At 45.9% G+C, this 24,922-nt stretch overlaps 1 protein-coding gene across 1 annotated transcript in view; it reads left to right on the top strand.

The window, feature by feature from the left end:
• GPD2 (glycerol-3-phosphate dehydrogenase 2) overlaps window positions 1–24,381 on the top strand; it is a 1,314,993-nt gene extending 1,290,612 nt beyond the window's left edge. Inside the window, exon 18 of the mRNA XM_086956671.1 lies at window positions 23,782–24,381. Within this exon, the coding sequence (XP_086812797.1) occupies window positions 23,782–23,788 (7 nt within the window). The 3' untranslated portion in view covers window positions 23,789–24,381. The remainder of the gene's footprint in view (window positions 1–23,781) is intronic.
• Window positions 24,382–24,922: the final 541 nt, after the last annotated feature.

The following is a 24,922-nucleotide window of genomic DNA, read 5'->3' as shown; positions in this document are numbered from 1 at the left end:
CCCTACCGGGTCACGTTGGGGCTCCACCGGAACTCATCAAATTGATAGTCTACAGTGTTTCTGGATGTTTCAGACTGAAGCTGGCGTCAGCATGAGAACACCACCATCTCGTAGCTCCGTCGTGGCCATTCCGCAAGAAATCATGGCAGTCGCTCCCCACCGGAAGCCTGCGGGAGTCGGGAGCCCCCAAGACTTTTGTAGAATCTTCAAGGCTGAGGGGGCGCTTTCGAGGATGGAGCCCAAGCCCTAGCAGACAAGCGTCCGAGTTCCAAGGTGTCCCAGGGCCATTTTAGTGGACCAGGCCCAAATCCGAAGAGCCGGCCGCCATTTTAAGAGTCCTGTGGCAGCCGCCTATCGCTGCACCGCAAGAGTGAGCGCAACTCAACTACATGGTGAGCGAGACGCTGTAGCCGCAAGAGCGGGCGATAAACAGCTGAATGGCGGATGAGGCACAGTGTAGCAAAAGCGGTCAGAATGGCAACTGAAACGGTAAAGGGGCGCCCCACTACAGCAGACGAGCCTCCACCTGGGGAGGCCCGTTCACGCCGCCTCCCCCCCCCCCGGGGCGCCCCACGCCGTTTTTCGGAGCAGCATTGTAGGATACCAAAACCAGTGCAGCAACTTACTGGACATCACCTGGCTGCCATCCAGATCTCAGCGCATTCTGCTGCCTTGGGACTATTCGCACAACAGACCGCTACTGACGAGGCACAGTGCAGCAAAAGCGGGCGGAAAACCGCTGAATGGCAAGTGAAACGCTAAAGGGGCGCCCCACTACAACAGATGAGCCTCCACCTGGGGAGGCCCGTTCACGCCGCCTCAACCACCCCACCCCCCCCCCCCCCCCCGGGGCGCCCCACGCCGTTTTTCGGAGCAGCATTGTAGGATACCAAAACCAGTGCGGCACCCAGGTGACATCACCTGGGTGCCGTCCAGAACTCAGCACGTTGTGCTGCCTTGGAACTATTCGCACAAAAGACAGCTACTGACCATTGTTGCTTCTGTTTTAAAAAATTTTTTTAAACGTGTTTACTGTTTTTGTTGCGTTGTATATATTTATAAGTTATTAAAGTTTTATAATCCTACTACTTTGTTGGAGTGCTATATATTTTTAATGTGACACATAATTGTAAAAACTTTGATGTACAAAGAGGCATCCCTGGAATCTTCCGCTTTAGGCTCGGTCCCACACACCCTCACAGTGAGAATCCCCTCCCCAATCACAATACAGGATGGTTATCAGATAGTAGGAACGCGTGTGGTGTGACGGATCTCATCGGGTGGGGGCCTTGATCTACTGTAACTCCTTTGAAGAGGGGTGATTCTTTACAGTTGAGGCCATAAACTACATCCGCAGGGCTACGTGATAGCCTGGGACCGGTCTGCACAATCAGACACAAAGGAAGAGGAATGTCAGAGGGTGCGGTAGTGAATAGGGTGAAAGGGTGGTGTCGGGCGGGCACAGGGTGTGATTCTCAGGGAAGAGCAGCGCAGATGGGGGGAGGTTTATGGCCCATGCATAAGACAGAGAGCGGGGGTGACCAGTGCGTGGGGGAGATGCTTGCGAGGGTGGGGAGCCATGCTGAGGATCGGCGGCGTGCAGAGAGTAGGTCTGGTCAAGGCATCTAAAATGGCTGCCGTGCACGACAAAAGTGTGGCATTGGAAAAAAAGCAAGATGGCGCAGACAATGTTTATCAATACGAATTAATTTATAAAAATTATTTTTAACAATATATTTACTCGCAGTGTCAAAATGGCGGTCAACACTTCCTGATTTCCTTCGAATCGAACGTTAACAGACGTCACGATCGGCGGCGTGCAGAGAGTGGGTCTGGTCAAGGCATCTAAAATGGCTGCCGTGCACGACAAAAGTGTGGCATTGGAAAAAAAGCAAGATGGCGCAGACAATGTTTATCAATACGGATTAATTTATAACAATTATTCTTAACAATATATTTACTCGCAGTGTCAAAATGGCGATCAACACTTCCTGATTTCCTTTGAATCGAACGTTAACAGACGTCACGCAGCAAAAAAAAAAAAAAAAACGCTTACGCGCAGCCGCTGGAAGACAAGTATCAACATATATGAGCCTCCTCAGCCACCCTCAGAAAACATAGAGGGTCAGGATACGTCTCCCGTACCCCCTTATACCCATTTCTCACATTGTTTTTCCTCCATCTTGTAATTTAATTAAATCGAAACACAAAATGGCGAATTCCCGTTTCGCGTCCCGGTTCACTACCCGGTTCGCGAACCGGAAAGCGCTTCTACCGCAAAAAATCAATATTTTTTTATTTGCCCCACGGGACCCTTTAATAACCCCAACATCATTCCTAGGGGGTCAAGAAGGGTCTACCTTGCCCCCTTTCATTAAATTCCCCCTTCGTTTTTCTCCTCCTCTTGTCTCTCGATCCTACCGAGAGACAAGATGGTGGCCGCTCCGGACTGTTTAGAATGTTGACAGACACCGGAGAGCCAATCAGCTTCGCTACGCAAAGTTCCGTTACGCGAAAAGTTCGCGAACCGGTGCGCTATCCGGGACGCTGTCACAGATATATCTGTTTTTTAAAATGTTAATTTCTCAAAATCCACTGGAGCACATATATTGAGACCCAGCAAAGGCACATCGGGCTAACAGTCCCTACAATTTTGCCAAGTTTCGTGCAAATCCATTCAGCCGTTCGAGCTAAAAGTGAGGCCAAACGCCCTATGGAAAACTCAATGTTAAAAATGCGTTTTGGGACCCCCCTTTTTTCTCGGCCCCCCCTTGACGAAACCCCCCCAAATTTTCAGGGGCTGCTCAGAAACAAAATGTGCCATTTTCCTGAAAATTTCAGCTGATTCCGTCCGCAAACGCCAAAGTTATTAGACATAGAATTTTCAAAGGTCCCATAGAGAAAAAATCCTAACTATATATACCTACTGGCGACCGCCAGTAGGTAATATATATTTATAAACGTAAATACATAGTCACTGAAAAAAAGAAAGTTTAAAGTGAAGTTATAGTTATGTGAAAATGTCAGTTTAAACATAGCATTTTAAACTACAAAAAAGTAAAAATAAATCAGTTACCTGAAGTAACTATAACTTGCCCACCAAAATGACAGTAATGCATCCATGATGTCATTTCAGATGTCATCATGGATGTTATTAATTATGTCATAAAATATGTAATATGTGAGGTCATACATTGCGTGTGAATGACAGTTGTATCTATCGATCTCTCTGTCTGTCTGTCTATACCACAGTAGCAGTTGCACTGTGAAGTTGTGGTTAGGACCTAGTTACAATGGGAGAAGTTTTTTTTTGTTTGCTAAGGACTTTGGCGCCATTTGACAAATCTTCATGAAACTTTCCCTCCAAAAAATTAATCCACCTCAGCCTCTTCCTTGAAAGATTAGGTGTGATCTGTCAGTTGGAAGATGAGGAAAAAGGGAGGGGGTCCAAAAACGCTATTTCTTCATGCAGTTTCCATAAGTATTTTTGAACAGTGCTACATCCCAAGTGGCTGAAAGGAATTACACCAAACTTGGCAGAAAGCTAGATATTTACCCAGAAACCATGCTTTTTGGTGATTTAGTGTAATTCTGTTCAGTAGTTTTTCAGAAACTAAGGTTCAAAATGTATGTATATCTGGACTGTTGGGCTGAAATAAAAAAATATAAGCCTTCTGATTGGCTTAGGAACCATTTTCAGAGCGAGTGCTCTGATTAGGTGGCCGCAATGTTCCAGCGGCCATTACAGGACTTGGGGCATTGTTCCCATGCCCTGGAAAGATTTTTGAAAAAGATATAGAAAGGCAGGTTATAGATACCCTGACCCCCAAGTCTATGTGGTGGAATTTCAGAGTTGCCACCCCATGGTTTTTAATTTGTAGCAAGGTCCAGGAGGATTCCGATGGAACCAACTGACAAATTAAAAACAAAATGGGGAACACCAGATTTATTATGAGGATGGGATTCATGGGGCCCCCTCCCGAGCAAAGTTTTTGACTTTATGGACTCCATCCACCAGGGCCTATTATAGTGCTGTCCAGGGTATTCCTTTCACAAATACAGAGTGATGGTCCCTGCTTGCCCTTGAAGCAGACATAATGTTTCCTGGTGTCTATAGAATGTGACTGTAGGAAAAGTTAATAATGTTTTTAAGCTTTCCTTGAGCACGCATTTTTGGTCTTCAGATTAGGATTGAAGGGATCTCTTGTGGTTGTTTATATGGTTGCATTATGTGTCCTGGAGAGTGTAAAAGTAAAACTCTGACAGTATTTATTTTTGTTGACAAAGTCAATGGGTTTGTCTTCATATATGGATTGGGTAACTCCTTGACAAAGCCAATAGTTTTGGTTTGCATATTTATGTGACTACCCCTTAACAAAGCCAACAGGCTTGGCTTGCCAAATGATCTGATGATCCCTTGCCAAAGCTAATAGGCTTGTCTTCATATAATGCTGTGATGACCCCTTGGCAAAGCCAGTGGGTGTGCCTTTTGTCAAAATCAAAATGATTGCCATTTATATATTGATGTGGTGACCCTTTGAGAAAGTGAGTCAACTTGCATTTTTTTTAAATAAGTCTTTTTATTGAACAGTAGCTTAGGACATATTTTGCACATATACAACAAAGATTAGACATATTTCAATACTATAATTCCTTGCTTCTCAGGTACCTTCCTATCTCATGAGGCCCACATGAATCCGGGACCACCCGGGGTTACGGTTACACACATTCCCTCTTCTACACCTGCCCTCCCCCTTTTCCGTACCCCCTATGTGCCCTCCAACAACTTCACATTTTATCCCAATTTTTTGGGCATCCTCTGGCTTTGTAGACTGCCTTCTCTGCCACTGAACACCAGTCTAAGTCATTTTCCATTTCCATTGAACTGGTATTTGGCTTGTTCCCCACTTTTTGGCTATGTTTCTTTTATCCACCATTGCTGCCATTTTTAACCATATTAATATATATTTGGGGCATTTTTCCTCTCCTGTAACACAATGTAGTAGCCATCTCGGCTCCGCTGGAATTTCGAACTCAGTGACTTCAGCCATAATTCCTATTATCTCTTTCCAAAAATCTTGGTATAATTATATTCCCAAATAATATAAAAGAAGGAGCCAATTTCACCACATCCCTTCGCACAATACTTGGATACCTCGTTCTCCATTCGGTGTAGTAGTGTTCTGGAAGCATATGACTTATGGAGGATATGTAGTTGGACTAGATGAAATCGGGCCCTTATAGCTACATCTCGTGGGCTCTGTACTGCCCCTTCCCAGTCATTCTATTTTTTTTTAAAACCCCTTCAGAGCCCCCACTTCTGCCAGCTGGTCACACAGTGGAGTTCTTCCTGCCAGTTTCCCTTCCTAACCTATGTGCTTTAACGCTTCTTTCAAAGATCGTATTCCTGTCTGCGTGTGTGGAGGAAGCTGTTTTTCCCCGCTTCTGCAGTATCGTGCTGCTGGATATCCACTTTCACCGATAGCCCAATGATATGCCCTAAAGGCCGGGTCTTCACCGTCAGCAAATGCCCAGTCATTAACCACTGTCAAATGTGAGGCCCAGTAGTATTTACACATATCTGGCACTGCAAGCTCTCCCTCATATGATCCCCTCTGGAGGTTGCAAAGAGCTATTCTAGCGCTGCCTCCATTCCACAATAGTTTTCACAGTTCACTATTTATATCTTGGAACACTTTCTTGGGTATTTTGTATGGGGTGTTCTGCAGAATGTATAGCAGCCTGGGTAGCGGCATCATTTTTATAAATGACCGCCCTGCCTATCAAGGACACCGGTAGTTTCCTCCAATGTTCCACATCACTCCACAATTGCTGTAGTTGGGGGTACAGATTATCTGACAGTAAGTTATCTTCCTCTGTGAATATGTGAATACCCAGATATGTGAACTTTGTTTTAACTACTAACGGAGTGGTGTCCGCCAGTCACTGAAGGACCACCCCTGTCAAGGGGAAGATGTAGGATTCGTTAAAATGTATTGTATACCCCGAGTAACTACCGAAGAAGTGGAAAATCTGGAGCACCCTGTGTATTGACTGTACAGTTTGACCAGATATAAGAGTATATCATCTGCTTACAGAGATATTCTATCCTCCCAGTTATCCCCTCCCTGTACACATTGTATTATTGGGTTGTTACGGACCCATGTGGCTAATGGCTCCAGGGCAAAGATAATTAGTGATAATGGGCAGCCTTGTTGTGTGCCAATTCCTGAGCGGGAATGAGGGGATACTTCTCCATTGACCCTCACCCTTGCCCGAGGGTCTTGGTATAGGAGTTTTACCAACACGCAGAAGTTTGGTCCAAAGCCCAGCCTATCTAGGGTGGCGAATATGAATTGCCATTCGATACTATCGAATGCGAGTTGGGAATCTAAGGAGAGTAGCACCGCCTCTTCGGTTTATGTCATTTTAGTCCAGTGTAGCACCCCATATAGCCTTCGAAGGTTAAACTGTGTGCCTCTATGGGGCATAAACCCAGACTAGTCCGGGTGGACTATTGGGGATATGACTGTCCCTAATCTGGTTGCTAGTACCTTTGCCAACACCTTTGTCTCAATATTTAACAGAGATATCAGCCTGTATGACCCACACTCGACCGGCGATTTACCCTTTTTGGGGATCAACACTATCGTGGCTGTACATTTGTCTAGGGGGAGTTCTCCATTTTCCCTGGACTCAAGGTACATATTTAGGAGATGAGGAGCAACTTTACTTGCTACAATCTTGAAGAGCTCCACTGGTTACCCATTTTGACTGGCCACCTTTCATGGTAGGTCCCAAAGAGTGCTCTCTATTTCTTGTTCTAGTGCCTGTCTATCTTCCGCTTCCAGCACTGGAAGATTGATCTCCCATAATAATTCAACACAATCCTCCACCGATCGCTCCGTAGAGGGTGTATAAATTCTGCATAATATTGAGCAAATGCTTCTGCTATTTCTTTACTAGTACAGTTAATTCCTCACCCCTGATTGTATATTTCCAAAACCCAACTTCTATCTCTATCTCTTCTCTTCAACCAGGCAATCATTTTGTTGGCTTTATCTCCTACTTCATACAGTTTTTTCTGGATGACTAGTGCCTGGGCTCTCGCCTTTTGTTTCCCCCAGGTCTTTTAATTCATGTTGTTTGAGTCTAAGTCGCTGCGTCATGGACACATCATCCGTTCTGTTTTTCCTTGTTTCGTTCTCCAGTTTTATTTCTGTTTCAAGTTCTTCCAATTCTCTACTCTGGTCTTTTTTCTGAATGCCTATTTGCGCCGGGACATACCCTACAATCACAGTCTTGTAGGCCTCCAACAACATGGCGGCCGATTCCACAGAGTTGTCTTGGAAATATTGTGTGGTATGTATCTGTACTTTTTGCACAAATTGCTTATTTCTGAAGTGCCATTGGTCTATTCTAGGGGAAGGGGGGCTTATATTGTGTTCCTTTATGTCAACTTTGGCTGTACTTCGACCCGGGAGTGATCGTAAATACCTTGCGCTTTATGTATGGCCTCCTGAAATTGTCCCGCATGTGCTTTAAATGTAAAGATATAATCTAATCTGGAGTGTGCAGCAGAGGTATGTGTGTATTATCGACTCATTGGATTATGAGCACGCCGCAGGTCGATCATGCCCATCGGTTCCATTAATCCCTTCAGTGGTTCCCTGCCAAGTGCCCCCGTGGCCCCTGTCAGCCTATCTATCTGCAGGTCCATGACTGCGTTCATATCGCCCTCAAGAATGAGTGTGCCTAGGGGCATCTCAAGTATGATGTTTCCCTATGCCGTAAAGGTGTCACTGCGTAACCTTGGTGGAATATACACTGAGCAGATGTTCATAGTTTTCCCCTCCCAAGTGCCAGTGAGTGCTACGTATCTTCCCAGCTTGTCGTATCAGCACCTACTCACTGTCAGCGGAACGGATGCCTTGATTATGATCCCTGCTCACCTAGAGCCTGATGTGTACCCGCATGCGCTTGTAGTTTATATCCATATCTATCCATTGCTTTGATTACCCTATAGGTGGGCCTCTTGAAGTAGCATAAAGTAGTTAACACCCCATTGGTGGATCCTATGTGTTCCGATTTCCGAGTCACCTGCCTTGTCCAGGTTCTTGGTTCCACCTTCGATCCATTGCGCTCTGACTGCCATCGCTCTAGCAAGCCTCTGTCCGCGAGGTCCAGAGCCCGTCGCCGGTCTTCTCCTGGGCTGTGTCAGCCCAGTCTCTGCGTTTGCCACCAGAGCTATCCTGATTATTTGCCTGCTTACTGTGCTCTAAGGAATCAAGCCCTGTGCCAGGGCGGCAGCTCTGTTGTATCCAGGAGCGCCTCCATCTGGCTCCAATAGCCCTGTCAGGTGGTCTGCTCTATTCCTGCAGCTGCTTTGATGCACCGGTGGCCGCCATTTCTCTTTGGTCCTGCCCCTCTGCTTCCCCAGCACTTGTTTGTCTTTGGCTCCGCCCCTCAGCTGTGGGTTTACAATGGCGTCTCTGTCCTAGGCTCCCCCTTTGCGGGAGAATTGGCTTTCCAAACCTTCGGTAGCTCCCCGTCGGTTACCTGTCCTCTAAGTTCAGTCCCGCCTGCCAGCCCCTGTGCACGAGTCCCTCTGCTTCTATGCCTCTAAGTGTGATCGCGTCCTCTGATGATTTCTTTCCCTGCAGTGTTATATGGTCACTCCGTTTTTCCCTCAGAGTTTGGTGGTTGACTCTGCATCTCTCTCCCCTGTGTCAATCCGGATTTCAGGACGCATATTGGGCTTTTTCATGCTATCGAGCCTGGGGTCCTCTAATGTGCGTCCATTGCCGATGGCTCCAAGCCACACCCGCCAAGTTGCATTATTTAACATGACACCCCTTCATATTGTGATCAGCGCTCTCATTGGCTGGTCGTCCTGAGGTGAGAATGGGCCTCCTGCGCAGTGGTTGGGTGCAGGGGTTAGCTGCGAGATTATAATAAATCATTTGAGACTAAAAGTACAAAAAGTCAATTAGTAGAACCGTAGTTAGGAATTTTTTAATTTTTTGGTAAAATCTAACTCCTAAAAGATCAAAATGCCAATTGCTGACATCTAGTTGCATGAGAACAGGTCAAAGTAAAAAAAAAATATAGCCAACCGCGATGGAGCTAGAGTCAGACACAAAAAGTGGGCCCGGTCGGCGCTTACCTTCAGACTTAGTAGAAATTTGAAGAAAAGGTCTCTGAGAAGGTAAAGTTCAGCAGGGAAAGGCTGCAGGTGATGTCCGATAAAGAGGTGTCATGCTCGGGCGCCACTGGATGAAATCACAGTGAAGATTTCTAAGTTCGCACTTAGTCTCTTTTTTGGAAGTCGAATATCTTCAGTGGGATGAGACTTGAGGCTGTAGTTGATGAGAGTTCTACAAGGCGGGATACCCCTTTGACTAAGGTAGCTGAACAGGATTTGCTGCTGTGGTGAAGAACATAGCTGGAGCTGCCACAATGTCAGGCTCATTGGTGATAAATCTTGAGTGGATAGAAGATCTGGTTGGCCCTAGTCCCCTCTCAGTTCTCAGAGCACTTTTTAGCCAAAGCATTTCAAAGACCCAAGTTTCGGGTTTTGTCTATCTGGGCACCTTCAGCACAGCCACCAAGAATTTAGGACTAGAGGGGCACCACTTGTATGTTTGTTGCTACTGCCACACGGACCATTTTAATTTTGTGTTGCCTGTTAGAAACTTGAACCTGTGTTCTTAAAATTCACTGTTTTTAAAACTCACCCGAATCGCGTTCTCACTGTTAAAGGGTTCTCTGCCCTTAGCTGTTCCCCTCTCAGCGGCCTCAGCCAATCGGCTGGCATGGGGTGGAGCTTGGAGGCGGGGCTGGGCATCAAAAGGGAGTGTAGCGCTGGGGGCGAGCAATTGTGTGTTTGTTGCTGCTGCCGCCCGGACCATTTTCATTTTGTGTTGCCTGTTAGAAACTTGAACCTGTGTTCTTAAAATTCACTGTTTTTAAAACTCACCCGAATTGCGTTCTCCCTTTTAAAGGGTTCTCTGCCCTTAGCTGTTCTCCTCTCAGCGGCCTCAGCCAATCCGCTGGCATGGGGTGGAGCTTGGAGGCGGGGCTGGGCATCAAAAGGGAGTGTAGCGCTGGGGGCGAGCAATTGTGTGCTTGTTGCTGCTGCAGCGTGGACCAATTTCATTTTGTGTTTCCTGTTAGAAACTTGAACCTGTGTTCTTAAAATTCACTGTTTTTAAAACTCACCCGAATCGCGTTCTCACTGTTAAAGGGTTCTCTGCCCTTAGCTGTTCCCCTCCCAGCGGCCTCAGCCAATCGGCCAGCACGGGGTGGAGCTTGGAGGCTAGGCTGGGGTACCTATGCACACCAGCAAGCGGGAGCGCAGGGGGCGCGCCGGCAGCACGCCGAGGGCGCGCCAAAGGCAAGCCTGTCTGCGCCCGTCCGCGCCAGTCCTTGCCCGACCGGGACCAGGGGCCATGAACCATGACCAAATGATCATCTATTCCCCGGCAGAACTCAGAGTGCTAAAGCAATTTCAAGCCCCCCTAACCAGGGAAGTCTCGGATCGAATTAACACTCACGGGATTCTCGATAATCGAGTGAGTCACCTCACCCCCTCAACAGAAGCTCCTTCTGCCCCCCTTTTTAATCACCTGTCTATTGGAAATTTTGCTCTCCGAGTCCTGTATCTTAACACTCGCTCATTGGTGAAGCACCAATTGGATATCTTTCTGTTGCTATCCTCAGATAAACTGGACGTCCTCCTGCTTTCAGAGACCTGGCTTACGCTGGACTCTCTGCCCGATATCTTAGCAGCACTCCCCTCTGACTATAACATCTTGTCAGCTAACCGGCCTGCAGGGAAGACGGGAGGGGGAGTGGCTGCTATCATACATAAAAAATATAAGTTTACCACACTGACGTCCCTGATTTTGCCTGAAGTAGAGAACATTGTTATCAATCTCGACACCAACTCAGGATCTTGGGCTATGGTACTTGTCTACCGGCCTCCCCAGTCCATTCCGTCCTTCCCTCTCTCCCTCAGCGAGCAGATGGCGAATCTCACCATGAACCATACCAGAGTCCTAATTATTGGGGACCTGAACTACTGGTTCAATGATATGGGGGGGCTCAGTCGGTTGAGCTCACGGAACTACTTTCCAACATCAATTAGGTTCAACATCTCACCGCCCCCACCTATATCAAGGGCCACATTCTCAACCAAATCTGGTCCTATAATTCGGACCTCTCACCACCTAACATTTCTCCCTGCATATGGTCCGACCACCATCTGATCGACTTTACAATTACTATCAGCAGCAGGGCAAAGACCCCTAAGATAGAGGGAGGACTAACCAGAAAGTGGAGAGCACTGGATATTCAGGAGTTCATCAACACTCTGGCTAGTTCCGCACCCTCTGTCATTCCCAACTCCAATGTGGATTCTATGGAGAAAGAGATCACGGACTAGCTATTGGCGGCCAGCGATATCCATGCTCCGCTCACTAAATTCTCTTGGGCCCGATATTCTGAAGCCCATAAATGGTTCACTAGTGAACTGAAAAATCAGAAACTATTGCTCCGGCAATTGGAAAGAAAATGGAGGCATGATTATGACAGTAAAGATAGACAGCTCTATCTGTCAGCCCGCAGGGACTATAAGAAAGCAATTCTGGTAACCAAGACCTCTTATTTCACCACTAGGATCCTCGCTGCCCCTAATAAATCCAAAGAAATTTTTAGGATCGTGAACGAACTCTGCAACAATGACAGAACTTCACCCTGTCAGGCCCCCACTAAAATGCAGTGTAGCCGGCTGAACAACTTTTTTATGGAAAAAATTGAAACCATCTGGGCCAGTATTCCGTGTACTTCTCAGGGGAAGCCTCTGGACAACAACTCCCACAACCCCTCAACTCTGAATCACTTCATCGCTCTATGTCCGGAAACCCTACTAGATTTCATGTCCCGAGTAAAATCAGGGCCCCCGAGGGACTGCTGTCCTCCTTCTGTCCTTAAGGATACGTTCGCAGCTCTACCTCATTGTATTCTTCCTCTCCTTAACAAATCATTAAGAAAGGGAGAAGTACCCAGAGCTTTTAAAACCGCCACCTTAGTCCCTCTCTCTAAAAAACCAGGAGCTGACCCCTCTAACCGCTCTAATTATCGCCCTATTTCCCTCCTTCCATTCTTCGCTAAAATTCTGGAGGCCCATGTGGCTAGCTGCCTTTCTAAGTTCATTGAGGAAACAGATTACTTGGAGCCTAACCAAGCTAGTTTCCGCCCGTCTCATTCCACCGAATCAGTTATTTGGCAGTGATGGACACCCTAAGGGCTAACGCTGACTCAGGAACCCCGCAAGCCCTGGTGCTCCTGGATTTATCGGCAGCGTTCGACACGGTTGACCATACCATCTTATTGAACCGTGTCGAACAAGCTGGCATACAGGGCGCTGCCTGTCAGTGGCTAAAATGCTTCTTTACGGATATGGGTGCGTCTTGGGAACTTCACTGCCCCTAATCGCTCCACGTCCTGCGGGGTCCCACAGGGCTCCTCCCTGTCCCCACTATTATTCAATCTTTACATCAGGCCCCTGATCCACTCTCTCAAAACCAGGGGAATCACAGTCTTCAATTATGCAGACGACCTCCAGCTTGTATTTTCGCTGGAGTCTCCTAGTGCTGCTATCAAATTCCAATCTACAATGTGTCACATCAAGCACTGGATAGATGCGAATCAATTAAAGCTCAACCCCGGTAAGACAGAGTTGGTGTTACCTAGGAAGAGTCCCATTCACTAGGGACCCCATTTCTCGCCGGCCGAATTAGGTCCTTCCCCAACTCCCTCACCTTCCGTGAAGAGCCTTGGGGTAACTATAGACTCCGATCTCACTCTGAGAGGACAGGTGGGCAGCGTGGTCTCCTCCAGTATTTTTCAACTGCGCAAAATCAGGAAAATCTCACATTTACTATCTTATCCAGCCCTGGTTCAAGTGATCATTGCCTTGGTACTGTAACGCCTGGACTTCTCCAATTCACTGTACACTGGCCTTCCCCAGGGCTTGCTTAACTGCCTCCAAATGGTTCAGAACCAGGCAGCAAGACTGCTCTTTAAACAGCCGAAATGGCAATCGGCCAGGCCTCTTTTGGTCAAACTACACTGGCTGCCCATTGTACATCGGGCCACTTTTAAGACAGGTTGCATAGTCTTTAAAACACTGCACTGTACGAGTCCAAAATTTCTGAAAAATCAGATCACCAAATATGCCCCCACACGTAACCTCCGATCTGCCCACCATCATCCCCTCACCACCCCTACCATCAAACTAAAAAGACAGGGTGGACGCAGGTTCTCCTACTTGGCACCCAGGCTCTGGAATTCACTTCCACCCCCAATCAGGAACTGTGACAACTTGCTATGCCTCAGAAGGGCCTTGAAAACATGGCTTTTTGTGCAACCTTAATAATCTTGGACCGCCACATCAACATTCATCTGATCAGCGCCATGAAACCTTTGGTGTCCGCGCGTTTTATAAATTCTTCATAACATAACATAACATAACATAACAGAACATAACGCAGGCTGGGTCCAAGTGCAGGTTCAAGATGATTGGAGCCTTTTCTAACCCTGACCCTCTGATCATGAAGCCAGCCAACAAGCTCTTGGAGTCACTCTGGTAGAACAGGGCTCTAGCAGTAGGGCGGGTCTCTGAGGGTGCAAAGCAAGCTTCAGGCAGCAGAGCAGTGCTTCCAGGTGCAGCTAAGCAGTCTTCTGAAGTACAGCTGGCAACAGCAGCATGCAGTCGTCTGAGAATCCTTCTGCTGTTACAGAAAGTGAACTGAAGAATAGTTCTAAGGGTCCTATTCTTATACTTAGTGCCTTCTTTGAAGTAGGAGACGTTTTTAGATAATTCCCTTTGAAGTCCTTGAAGTTTCCTGTTTCCCCTGCCCTGGCTCTAAGCTGGCTGCATGGATAATGCAGTGGTGACAAACCCTTGAGTGAAGGCAGGGCACAACCTATTCAGTTGCAAGTGGGTCTGTGCCCAGCTCCGCCCCCATCCTGCCAGTGGGCACTTACTCCCTACATTGTGTGGGTATCTGGGAGGAATAGACAAAGTCCCACTGCCAAATACACCTATTTATGTGACCCAGGAAGGAATAGGCTGCAGGCACCAAATAGTGAGGACAGGAAAATGCCAACTTCTAAAAGAACAGATGATGGACGGAATGCTGAACCAATTAAGCATTCACCCCCAGTCACAGATCTGGGTTAAATCCATCTTTTTCTGCATGCCACACTGTTCTAATTTAGACCCACCCATATGCAAATCAGTCTTGACCCTGCTCCCCATGTGAACAGTCCAGCCCAAACTGCCAGGCCAGGTCTTCCCATCGACCAGAAACAAGCATCCTGGGACCAGTTTCGGGTTTTCACCCCTCATCAGCCAGGCTAGCTTGAACCTGGTGGCGTAGTATAAGTATATAATCCCAATGTTTGTGCAAGGAGTACAATCAACACTGTGCCTTTTTGATAAGAGCTGGGGCCCCTAAACACGAAAAGGGGGAAAGAAGCATACCTATATCTTCTTGGTGTGAACTCTTCCGTCCCAAAAGTAGTAGTAATCCTGATCTTGTTCTAGTGTGTACTTATACTATTTCTAGGGAAGGAGTGTCCCATAACCCTATTCACATCTTTTATTTCCACAAGGGTGATCAGGTAACACAGCAGCTAGCGCTCGCTGGACTCCAACCATGCTAGTGTGATCTTGTCTTAATAGTTATGAATGCCAATTACAGTTAAGTGTGACCTGGCAGAATATAACTCAGTTTAAAATGTAATTAATAATACCCGATATACCCAATGCGGGGCAGATTAACCATGCAAGAGTATATCACTGGCTTTTTCGTTCAGGTATGTTAAAGAGTTGAAGTACTGCATCCTGCCATAGTCCCTTTTCAATGTTCTGATTGGGAATTCTAGTGCATCAAGCCTCTTAGAGATTGACTTGAGGATACCATGACCCTTTGCACTGCATTCCCCTGTACCACTGACTTTAAAGCCTTCCACAGTGTGGCAAATGCAGCAACTAATCCCTTATTTATCACGTTATCACTGGCTGAATCTTTTCTTTAATACAGCGTCCAGTAATTCAGTCAGCTTCAGCCACCATAACCAATATATATGCACATGCGATGATAGGTGAGTAGTCACAAAGGGTTCTGGGGAGGTGTGAAATAGAGTTACCCCATCACACTACATCCCTGGTGCCTAACCAATAATCTGTTCTAGATGAAGATCCATGCACAGATGAGTGAAATGTGAACTCCCTAGCCATGGGACATCTGGTGCTCCAGCCCTGGGGCAGGTGCTCCCCTCTCCTTCCATGATTCCCAATATGTCGCTCGCAATGTACCCTCCCTTCATAACACAATCCGACTGTCCCCAGGAGCTCAATTTTCCTGGAGATTCATTTGTCCCGCCTGGTGGACATCCACTACGGTTTGGAGGAATCCATCCATTCAGCTGGGCTAAAATTCTCCCCCTTCCAGTCAACCCCACCCTGGCATCCCACCAGTACCAGGCCTCTTCTGGTGTGGTGAAGAACTGCGCCTTCCATTCATGTTGGTACTACTGTTTGGCTGGGAACATTAGACTGTAATAGAAGTTTATTTCATGCAGTTTTTGCTTTATGGTTAGGAAGGTTTTTTGTTTGTCCAGGACCTCTTTTTGTAATTCGGGATGATGAGGATAGAAGCACTGTCATGAGGGAGCAGGTCAGCTTTCGTGTGTGTCGCAATATTGCATCATGGTCTTTGTGGTTGAACAATTTAGTAATCTATGCATGGGATGTGGGATCCCCAGGTGGCAGTAACACGGCAAATGAGTAATAAGCCAGCTTTATCGAGAAGAACTTGGACAGTCTAGGCAGCCGTAGTATTTCAGTGATCCAGTCCTCTAAGAAAAGCATGATCAAGTGGCCCTCCATGCATTCAGGGAATCCCACAAACCTGAAATTGTTCCATTGCAAGTGTCTCTCTGTCTTTGAGAGGCTCCCACATCTTGGTTGCTTGGGTAGTCAGCATAGTCACAGTGAATTTCAAAGTTTTGTGTTCCAACTACAGCATGACTACATGGCCTTCCGTCTCCATGACCCAATCCACAACTTTTCACATGTCAGCCCTCAGGAGATTTACTTCAATGGATACAGTGTTAATTATCCCTTCGAGGGCTGTCTGGGTGCTTTGTATCGCTGCTATAATAACTGATGGCGACGGTTTTGGGCCAGTCTCTGACTCCTGTTAGCTTCCCACCTTCTGTGAGTTGCCATCTCCCTTTGTAGTGAAAGAGTTCATTATCTTGTTAGATTGGGATGGCTTAGTTGTTTTATCTTTGCCCATAGAAGTTCCCTAACAGGAAGCTGATAGCCCACGTACCACAGAGCATCTCGCCTAGCACTTGCAATACTCCTTGAGCCTTTCAGGTCAGGCACGAAGGAGAAATAATCGCGAGCAATTATTGTGTGTCTATAGGGCAGCCCTGAAGGGTGGGGTCTGTTTCACAGCTGCAGACAGACACCCCAGTTATCACATTGACAGTCAAGGGCAGTGAAGAGAATGAGCTTGTGCCCACCCCTGCTCTCCGGGCCTTAGCAAGGTTCCTGTGGGAATTTACAGCTCTTCTCACAGGGTGCAATGTTTGCCGACTGTCTTTCTTCCAGTTCCCATGAATGGTGCAGGGGCCAGCCCCAACTACCAACACGTGCCACAGCTTTGCCTCCTTACCTCCAGTCATTCCATTCCCGGCTGTATGGGTGCATTATCAGCTCCCGGCTGGTGGGGGCTCTCCCACCCATACAGCTTCTCAAAGTGCTCCCCACTGGGGATTGCCACCGTTGGTACCTTAGCAGTCAGCTAGCCCGTGGGTCCCTCACTGGCTCCTCATGCAAGCCATCCCCATTGCTCAGTTGTGATGCAATCTCATGGCAGGCCACAGGTCACCAGCCCGCAACCTCGCTGAAGTCTTTCGCAGCACCACGCCAAGCCATTGAGTACAGTGCCAGAAGTACAGACGATGTACGCTGGGGATGCAGCATTGGCAGGCACCCTCACCCTGCCTTTTAATGTCCAGATGAGGCTTGTGAGAGTCAGGATTAGACAGGATTACAGTTTGTGTGTCAGAGCTCTTATAAAACATGTCTACTCAGTCATCTCTGCCTAGCTGCCTGAGAGTGGAGTTATAGTAACCTATTTATTATATTCAAATTTGACCACTTAATCTAGTTTCATATGTTCCCACTGTGAGGATTTGGATGTATTATATGGTATAGTTGTGTGAGCTTACCATATAATACACTCACAAAAACTGTCTTGGGTCCAATCAGTCTCATTTGTAAAATCTTAAGCTCAAACCTGGGTAGCTACAGCTTCGAGCAGCAAGGCTTAAACAAAGGAACTAGTGTAAAGCATTTAACAGTACCAAACGATGAAACAAGAAAGCCACACAATACCTAGGCAGTTCAACACCAATTTATAAAAATAGATTATATTTTTATGAATTTTGAGAGTCGAAGATGAGTAAAATCCACAGGTGGGTTCTGCAGATAGTCTTTGAAAGATTACTTAAATGTCAGTTTACCTGCACACAAACATTAGTAACCGTAAAGCTGTGTTCAGCTACTCCGGCCCGAATTGCGTGTCCAATTATGACAATATGAAATTCTGGGAGCCGATAAGAAGTATTTGGACAGTTAACTGGCCACCAAAGTGTTTTCAAGTCTAGTTCCCAACTTTACAGCATGACTGCCATAACTTCAATGGAGTGGTCCTGATGCTGCGGATCCCGGAGATGGAAGATGCTCAAGGATGCTCTGGGCGCTGTGTGGTCGACAGGGGTGCCTTTGCGGTTATTCGTTGGTGTACAGTTCATGTAGGACAATTTTGGTCACAGAGGTCTGACCCACCCGAAGTCCTCTTTAAACCAGCAGAGGGCCAGCTGCTGCTGGGCTACGGGTCTCCATCCAACATTGTCCAACATTGTCCCAGTGAAATCTTTTGCCGGAGGCTAGTGTTCCTTCTTGGGCAACCAATATGGACTCAGATGACACTCCTGGGTCTGGCAAGCTCAGGTGCAACTTTTGGCCATTGAAGATCAGTGTTTGGGGCACCCAGGGTGCAGCCAATGTTGATTCTCTAGAAGTGGCTACTGCAGAGTTGGGCTACTTCCGTTTTGATGGCCCGGCTGCTGGTTACAGTGGGACAGCCGACTGACCCTTGGAGTTACTTCTTTGGTCTGGGGCTTGGAGGTGACTTTTCCCCCAAGCTGGTATCTACAGTCCAGCAGGTGATGCAGCATCTCTCTGCCATGTCCAGTGGTCAGCAGGCCAGTCCTTCTTCGGTCCTCTCTCTAGTTCCATTGTGATTTGAAGTCCAGGGTGCCAAGGGTGCCATATTTATGCCCTGAAAGTGCCCTGGGGGGATGATGCAGTGACCAGTCAGTGGGCTACCAGGTCCCTTCCCTCTTGGTGTCAATTTGCCAGCATCTGTAGCATCTAGCAAACCCAGAGTGCACTGTTCTGCCCAATCACATGATGTTTGAACTCTTCCTTAGATGTTAGGAACTTTGTAGCCCACCCTAGAGGTGTTGCTACCTGTGGGCTACACGCCCAAAAGAAAACCAGTTTGGGCACTGGTCTCCCTTCTCTGCTGCCAGTCTGTCTACCTGAACAAAGGGCAGCCCCTCAAGAGTCTGATCGCCATTTGCCCAGTGAAGGCTTCGCCTTTGAAGCTCACCTTTTGGGTTAACACCCTGAGTGGCTTCCTGCGAAGGGAAGGTAACACCTCACCCTGTAGCATTCTGCTATTGTTCCTAAACCTGGGAGTCATTCACTCTACTCCCCAGGAGGTCAGAAAGCTTTCTGGGGGGCAGTGACTATGTGAGCCCACTGGACAAACTTTCTAAAAGTTGCATTTCTTTAATAGTGCCCTAATTCATCAACTGCTGATAATAAACTAAAGGTACATAAATCTAACAGCAGAGTTAGAGTCATAAACATTTTCCTATTATGTTTTGTAGGGTTTGACCACGTCCTGGTCCTGAGGAGAAGAACCCTGAATTTGTATAGGGTTCTGAAACGCATTGACCCCTTTCAGCTAGCAGTGACCACCACTAGTTCATGGAATAACACTGTATACAAACAGGACATTTAGCCTGTTGTAATTATTGTGTGGTCTAGCTGTACATGGCATGTTGTATTCTTAAAAAACAATAATCATTTTCGCTGCCTAACAAATACAGACTGGTCTGTTGTCATCTATTACATTGTGTTATTTGTAAACATGTATCTGCCTCTGATGTTTTGGTGAAATGTCCAATATGTTGTTATTATTTCTGTGTTGAATTGTATTGTGTAGTATCTTTCTCTATGACATGAATTAAATGTCGACCATGTTTGTACTCAAATGAAATAAGAAAAGGTGGAATAAAAGCACCATAACCACTTCAGAATTTAAGGTGGTTGTTTATGAATGCACCAATCATTAATGCACATCCAAACCACTCTCTCTTTTCCTCTTTAAGACAGTGAAGCATTGCATTGTAGACTCGCCTGGCTACTAGTCCAATACTCCACAGACAAATGCAACGCCATCAACATCTTCATTGAAACATTACAGAAGATCTGACTGCACATCAACAACACCAAGCATGATTCTACTCTGATAACCTTCACTCTGTGCTGCATCCCACTGTGGTTCTCCGCCAAACACCTGACTGTCCCAGACCTTGCCAATATCTTTCAATTCCTTAAAGCATCCTTCAGTGCAGATCACGTTTTACCCTCATCCTTCTTCAAGGCCCTCTTCACAGAAACTGTCTCACTCCTACCATTGACAATGTCTCCCTCCCATTCAAGGCATTTTCTCGAAATCTTTCACGACAGGCCAGATCCTCCCACTCCTGGAGAAGCCCACATTAGACCATGATGACCTTGACAACTACTGGTACACCACTCACCTACTTTTGATTGACAAGATAAGTGAATAAATGGCCTACAGACAACTCCAAGATCACATTAACACTAACCATACCCTACACAACTACAGAATTGTCTGCACTATGAACACAGCTACATTACAAATTATAGATGATCCCCTCCTGACCACTGATAAGTGACTCCTACCTTCTGATATTTTGGTACCTCTCCTCTACCATCTGCAGCATCGATCATCCAATCATCATTTACACGCAGCAGCCACAAATGGTATTCACTGTCAGTCATTCGCTGGGCCACCTTCTGTCTGTTCTACTGACCCCACTTTGTTCATGAAGGCACCACGAGTTTGAAGAAGATCTCTCTCACCTGCATAGTCCCACATGATTCCTTCTTGTCCCCAGCGATTTCCAACCTCTACATAGAGCCCCTTGGGACTCTACTGACCAATAACTTCATCAAAATGTAACAATATAAAGACAAAACACAACTCTGCTTGTCTAGACATCTAATGCCTCAAACATTTTCTGCACCTCATCGTTTATGTCCAACATCTTAACTGAAGCTAAAACCTATTAACAATTCCGACTATTCACAAAGAGCAATAATTACTCCAACTTTGGCTCAAAATAGCAACCTAGATGTATTTGAACCCAAACTTTCACCCAATGCCAAGTCACTGGAATTCACTTTGAACATCAACGTTACCGTCAAGTGATACATCACCATGAAAACCAAGAGGATCAGGTACCAGCCCTCTCGTGAAAAAGTGAAACAATTCCTCCCAGACCTATGCTCAAACCCTTGTACTCTTGCAGTCGGCCATCCCGTTCTTTTTTGGAAATACCCTCCGGGTATGCAAATCATCCTGAATCTGGTAAACTTCTCACTAATGAGAATGTTTGGCTCCCATAGTTGAGAGCCATATTTGCAGGTGTACGTTTGTTTTGTGTTTGGTTGAAAATATAGGGGAGAGTACAAACAGGTACCCATAAACTTGCTCTCTCATTCCCCCTGCCATTTAATGTGTAAGGGCAGTGCATATGACATATGAAGAAAATACGTCATACCTTGACTATTATAACTTTATTATAGTTGAGTTTTGACATCACAGTGCCTGCTTCCAGAGACAACAGCTGAGGTGGAAGGTAGGTCAGGTCACTGAGCATAATTAAAGCAGCTGTTCAAAGCAACAAACAGAACGTTGCCTCTCTTCCTTCTGCTCTATTTTAGTAGCTTACAATGACAAGCAGAGAGAACATGTTTATTTGTGCGCTCCTTAGATAGAGAAAGCTAGAATCCTTCAGCATGTTTCTATATTTTCCAGGCTACTGCAGCTTTTTTTTAAACTGACTTGCATTGAACTATTTCTAATATCTTTTTGCAAAACATTTGTAATTTGTAATTTTGCACTAGAGGCTTTATTTGTATTATTCATGTTTGCAAACATGTTCACTCTTTCATATGAAAGAACTGGGCACTAAGGTTTTAAGTGATTTCTGGGAATGGTGATGGTGTGACCATCACCTTCATCCTTGTTGCCCTCTATATTTATGGAACTTCTCGGTGACTTGCAGTGTCCTTATAGTGTACGGCAGGAGGTTCTTTAACCCATTCCATGCTGATGACGGAACCGCTCCGTCATCAGCTGCGGTTGGGCTGTGCTGATGACGGAGCGGTTCTGTCATGGCCCGGCCGCCGCGCCTGCGCGGCGCTGATTTCGCGCCTGTGCGGCACGTTTAATTGAGCGGGCGGGGCCATGACGGAACCGCTCCGTCACGAGCACAGCTCAACCGCGGCTGGTGACGGAGCGGTTCTGTCACCAGCATGCGGCCGCCGCGCGGCCGCCCCGCCCTGTTAGCGCTGTGGCGGAATAGCCGCCGCAGCGAAAGGGTTAACCCTAATATAATATAGATTCCACTGACAAGACAGCCTTGGAGCTCTGTGTTTGGTCTACCTAGACCACAACCACATGAGGCAATCTGAATACAGCAAAATGTGTCCTATTGCACACACCATAACGTACATAAATGTAAATACACTGGGGTTGTCTAGAACTACTACAGTTTACTTAAAATGAGTCAGTTAATGTTGCAAACCATCCCTTCACTGTCACCCTGGTGGCCTAAAATAAATATTGGTGAGGACCGTGGTAGTAGTGGCTATACAGAGAATGAAGTACAATGCATTTACTACCTAGCAAATATAGGCTGGGTCCTAGTTAGTAGGCCTCAGGCCACCACTTATGAATCGAGGAGTCCAAAAGAAAAAAATACTGAATGAGGAGACATCATGATGTGTAAATGTAAATGTGTTGTATTTGTATAGCGCGAACAGTAACCCGTAAGCATCCCTGCGCTTGTACTCCACAAGGGAACCCCTCCTGGCTTTTCCTTGTGAGGTGTCCACTCCTGGGCATCCCATGGTGAAACCAGGCATCCCTTGTGTATCGGGGGCCGTTGTGGAGACTAAGCAAGCTATTGCCCAGAGTTGCAGCGTGGGGCCCATGCTTAGATTCGGCACTGAGGCGAGAATATCCGGTCAGAGGAATTTAAGCCCGATCCCGCCATCGAACCCTGGTCCCTGGCCAGCGCTCTGCATCAAGGTCTGCCGCTCTAACCATTGAGCCACACTTCTCCACTCTGCTTCCTGTATTTTGCTATAGAGATCAGACGGGATTTTGCACAGTAATTGACATAGATCTAGAATCGCCGTCATTTTCAGAAATCAGCATAAACCACTCAAGCATTTTCAGGTTTAACCTGTCCACAGAATACTCCATGGCATCATGCAGCTTCATGTTACATCTATCTTTCCCATGGCTTAGTCTGTCTATAAAGTGATCTATCATCTAGGTAGTCCTCAATTAAGTGTACATATCAATATCTGACCGTTAATTATGCCTTTCTTGTAGTGTAGAGAGAGAAAAGTCCGATTCCTTCTTATACTGCATAGTACACTCTGAATATTTCTACAAACAATACAAAAAAACTGATTAACTAGAACTAAAACGCATAAAGAGACTTGCAAACTAATTGGCGTGATTCTGTAGAAGGGACCTTTTCTTTTGTGAAATTATAGGATTTCTGAGCAGCTAATTAAAAATACACATTTCCAATTGTAGCAATGCCTCAATTCAAGCTGCAGTCGCTCTATAGCAAGATACAGGAAGCAGAGTGGTGACACATACATTTACATATAGATTTCTTTCCATCCCTCCCACCCCCACACGAAGTAGTTACTTAAAATTACTCAAGACAGATGGTTGCACACAGAAGACTGAAATATTAACAGCGAGATCTTCATAACAGGAAAGAAGCGGCTGCCTGGTTTCAGAATCCCATTGCCAGGCTCGGTATAAGGACACAAATTATGTGTACATTTTAATGTGTCTATGCTTCATAATTATGCATGGTTGTGTGCGGTTATAATTGACGTAAAATATAAAACAGGTCAGGGTGCAGCTATTAAAACTATTTTTCATTTTGTTTCCTGACAGCTCGCCACAACGATGCACGGGAGAGTTAATAAGGGCGTTCTCAGAATGCAAAGATAGTTATATAATTTAAATCGTATTAAAATCCCTAGAATGTGTCGCCTAATTGTTTCATACATCCTTGCTAAGTATGATTTTATTAGGATGCAAGCTATTGCATGTTGAACAATTAGAGTAAGTGAAATAGTAATGGGAGGGAGGCAGATACTTCATAAAATATAAGGAAATTAGTACTTTTTCTCCACCATTCAACAGCAGAATATTAAAAAAAGAGCGATGTAAAAAGTCGATTGATGCTACCTTTTCTGCTTTATTATTTCAGGTCATAATCACTGACGTGGAATCGGCGGATTGTGTTTCAAGGACTATAACATAGTGTCGACATTTTTAAGAAACAGCCGACTGAATGGACAACATATCTCCTGGAACCCATTGCAATTAAAATATTAGAGACAAGTGAATGTTTCTGCCTGCAAAAATACTGTACATTTGTGTTTTGCAGATGAGTGTCCTTCCACCATATGCTGTGATGTGCATAAAACAGCACCATCTGTCTATGTTAAGGTGTGAAGATAGCTCAGAGAGTTAATGCGCCTACTGCAGATATCTGATGTTAACAAGTAAGGCAGGGGTTCTAAATCCACATGCAGGGGAGTTAGGTAGCCTTTTACTATTCCCAGGCAGATACAATTGGTATCATTTAGTTGGTCAATAATAACTTTTGTTGCTAAAGCGCTTAGACACTGCAGAGTGAGTAATGACTAGTGCAACTTAATACTCTGTTTTATTGTTTTTGTATTGTTATTTATATGTGTAGAACTGTTAATGAACGTAGTATGACAGCTTTCCATGCGCGAAGAGGAAAGCCATGGCTGCCAACCCTGTACATCTCCGTTTTCCCTTACTAAAGACACCCTACACGAGTCTGGACCCCATCCTTGCTTTTCTAGGCCTTTTAAACATTTTTTAAATGTAAATTCCTGTTTGACTGGCACTTTGCCTGGGAGTATATTTCAGCCCATGTTTATCATTTATGTGGTAAAATATTGCTTATTCTTGCTTTGGAGAGCTGGTCTCAGTCCTGAAGAGTGCCTGCTTCTTAATCAGAATGCATCTTCGCACCCTTCTCGTATTCCAGTGGGTAATGTTTTCATGATTCAGCCTGTGTTCTTTCTTCTTGTGATTTAAACCATGGCTTGGGTTGAAGCCCTTTCTGGGCATCTCCAATGTAACTTTCTCATTTCGACTTGTACAGAATCCATTGGGGACAAGAATTAGCATTTCCATATACAGTCATAATAACACTGCCTTCCTTTTCCTGCTAGTTATAACACTCCTTCATGCCAGTCGGTATTTATGTTAATTCCTCGTCGCTCTTTTGATGCCTTTCAATCACCTTGATATTGTCAAATATGATAACTAAAGATCCCTCCCCTACCTAGTATTGTCTCAGAATCCACACC

Source organism: Lissotriton vulgaris, chromosome 2_1, assembly GCF_964263255.1.
Source record: "Lissotriton vulgaris chromosome 2_1, aLisVul1.2, whole genome shotgun sequence".
NCBI classification, from domain to species: domain Eukaryota; kingdom Metazoa; phylum Chordata; class Amphibia; order Caudata; family Salamandridae; genus Lissotriton; species Lissotriton vulgaris.
The sequence above is the reverse complement of the archived record's forward strand: the minus strand, read 5'-3'. Positions and strand labels throughout refer to the sequence as shown.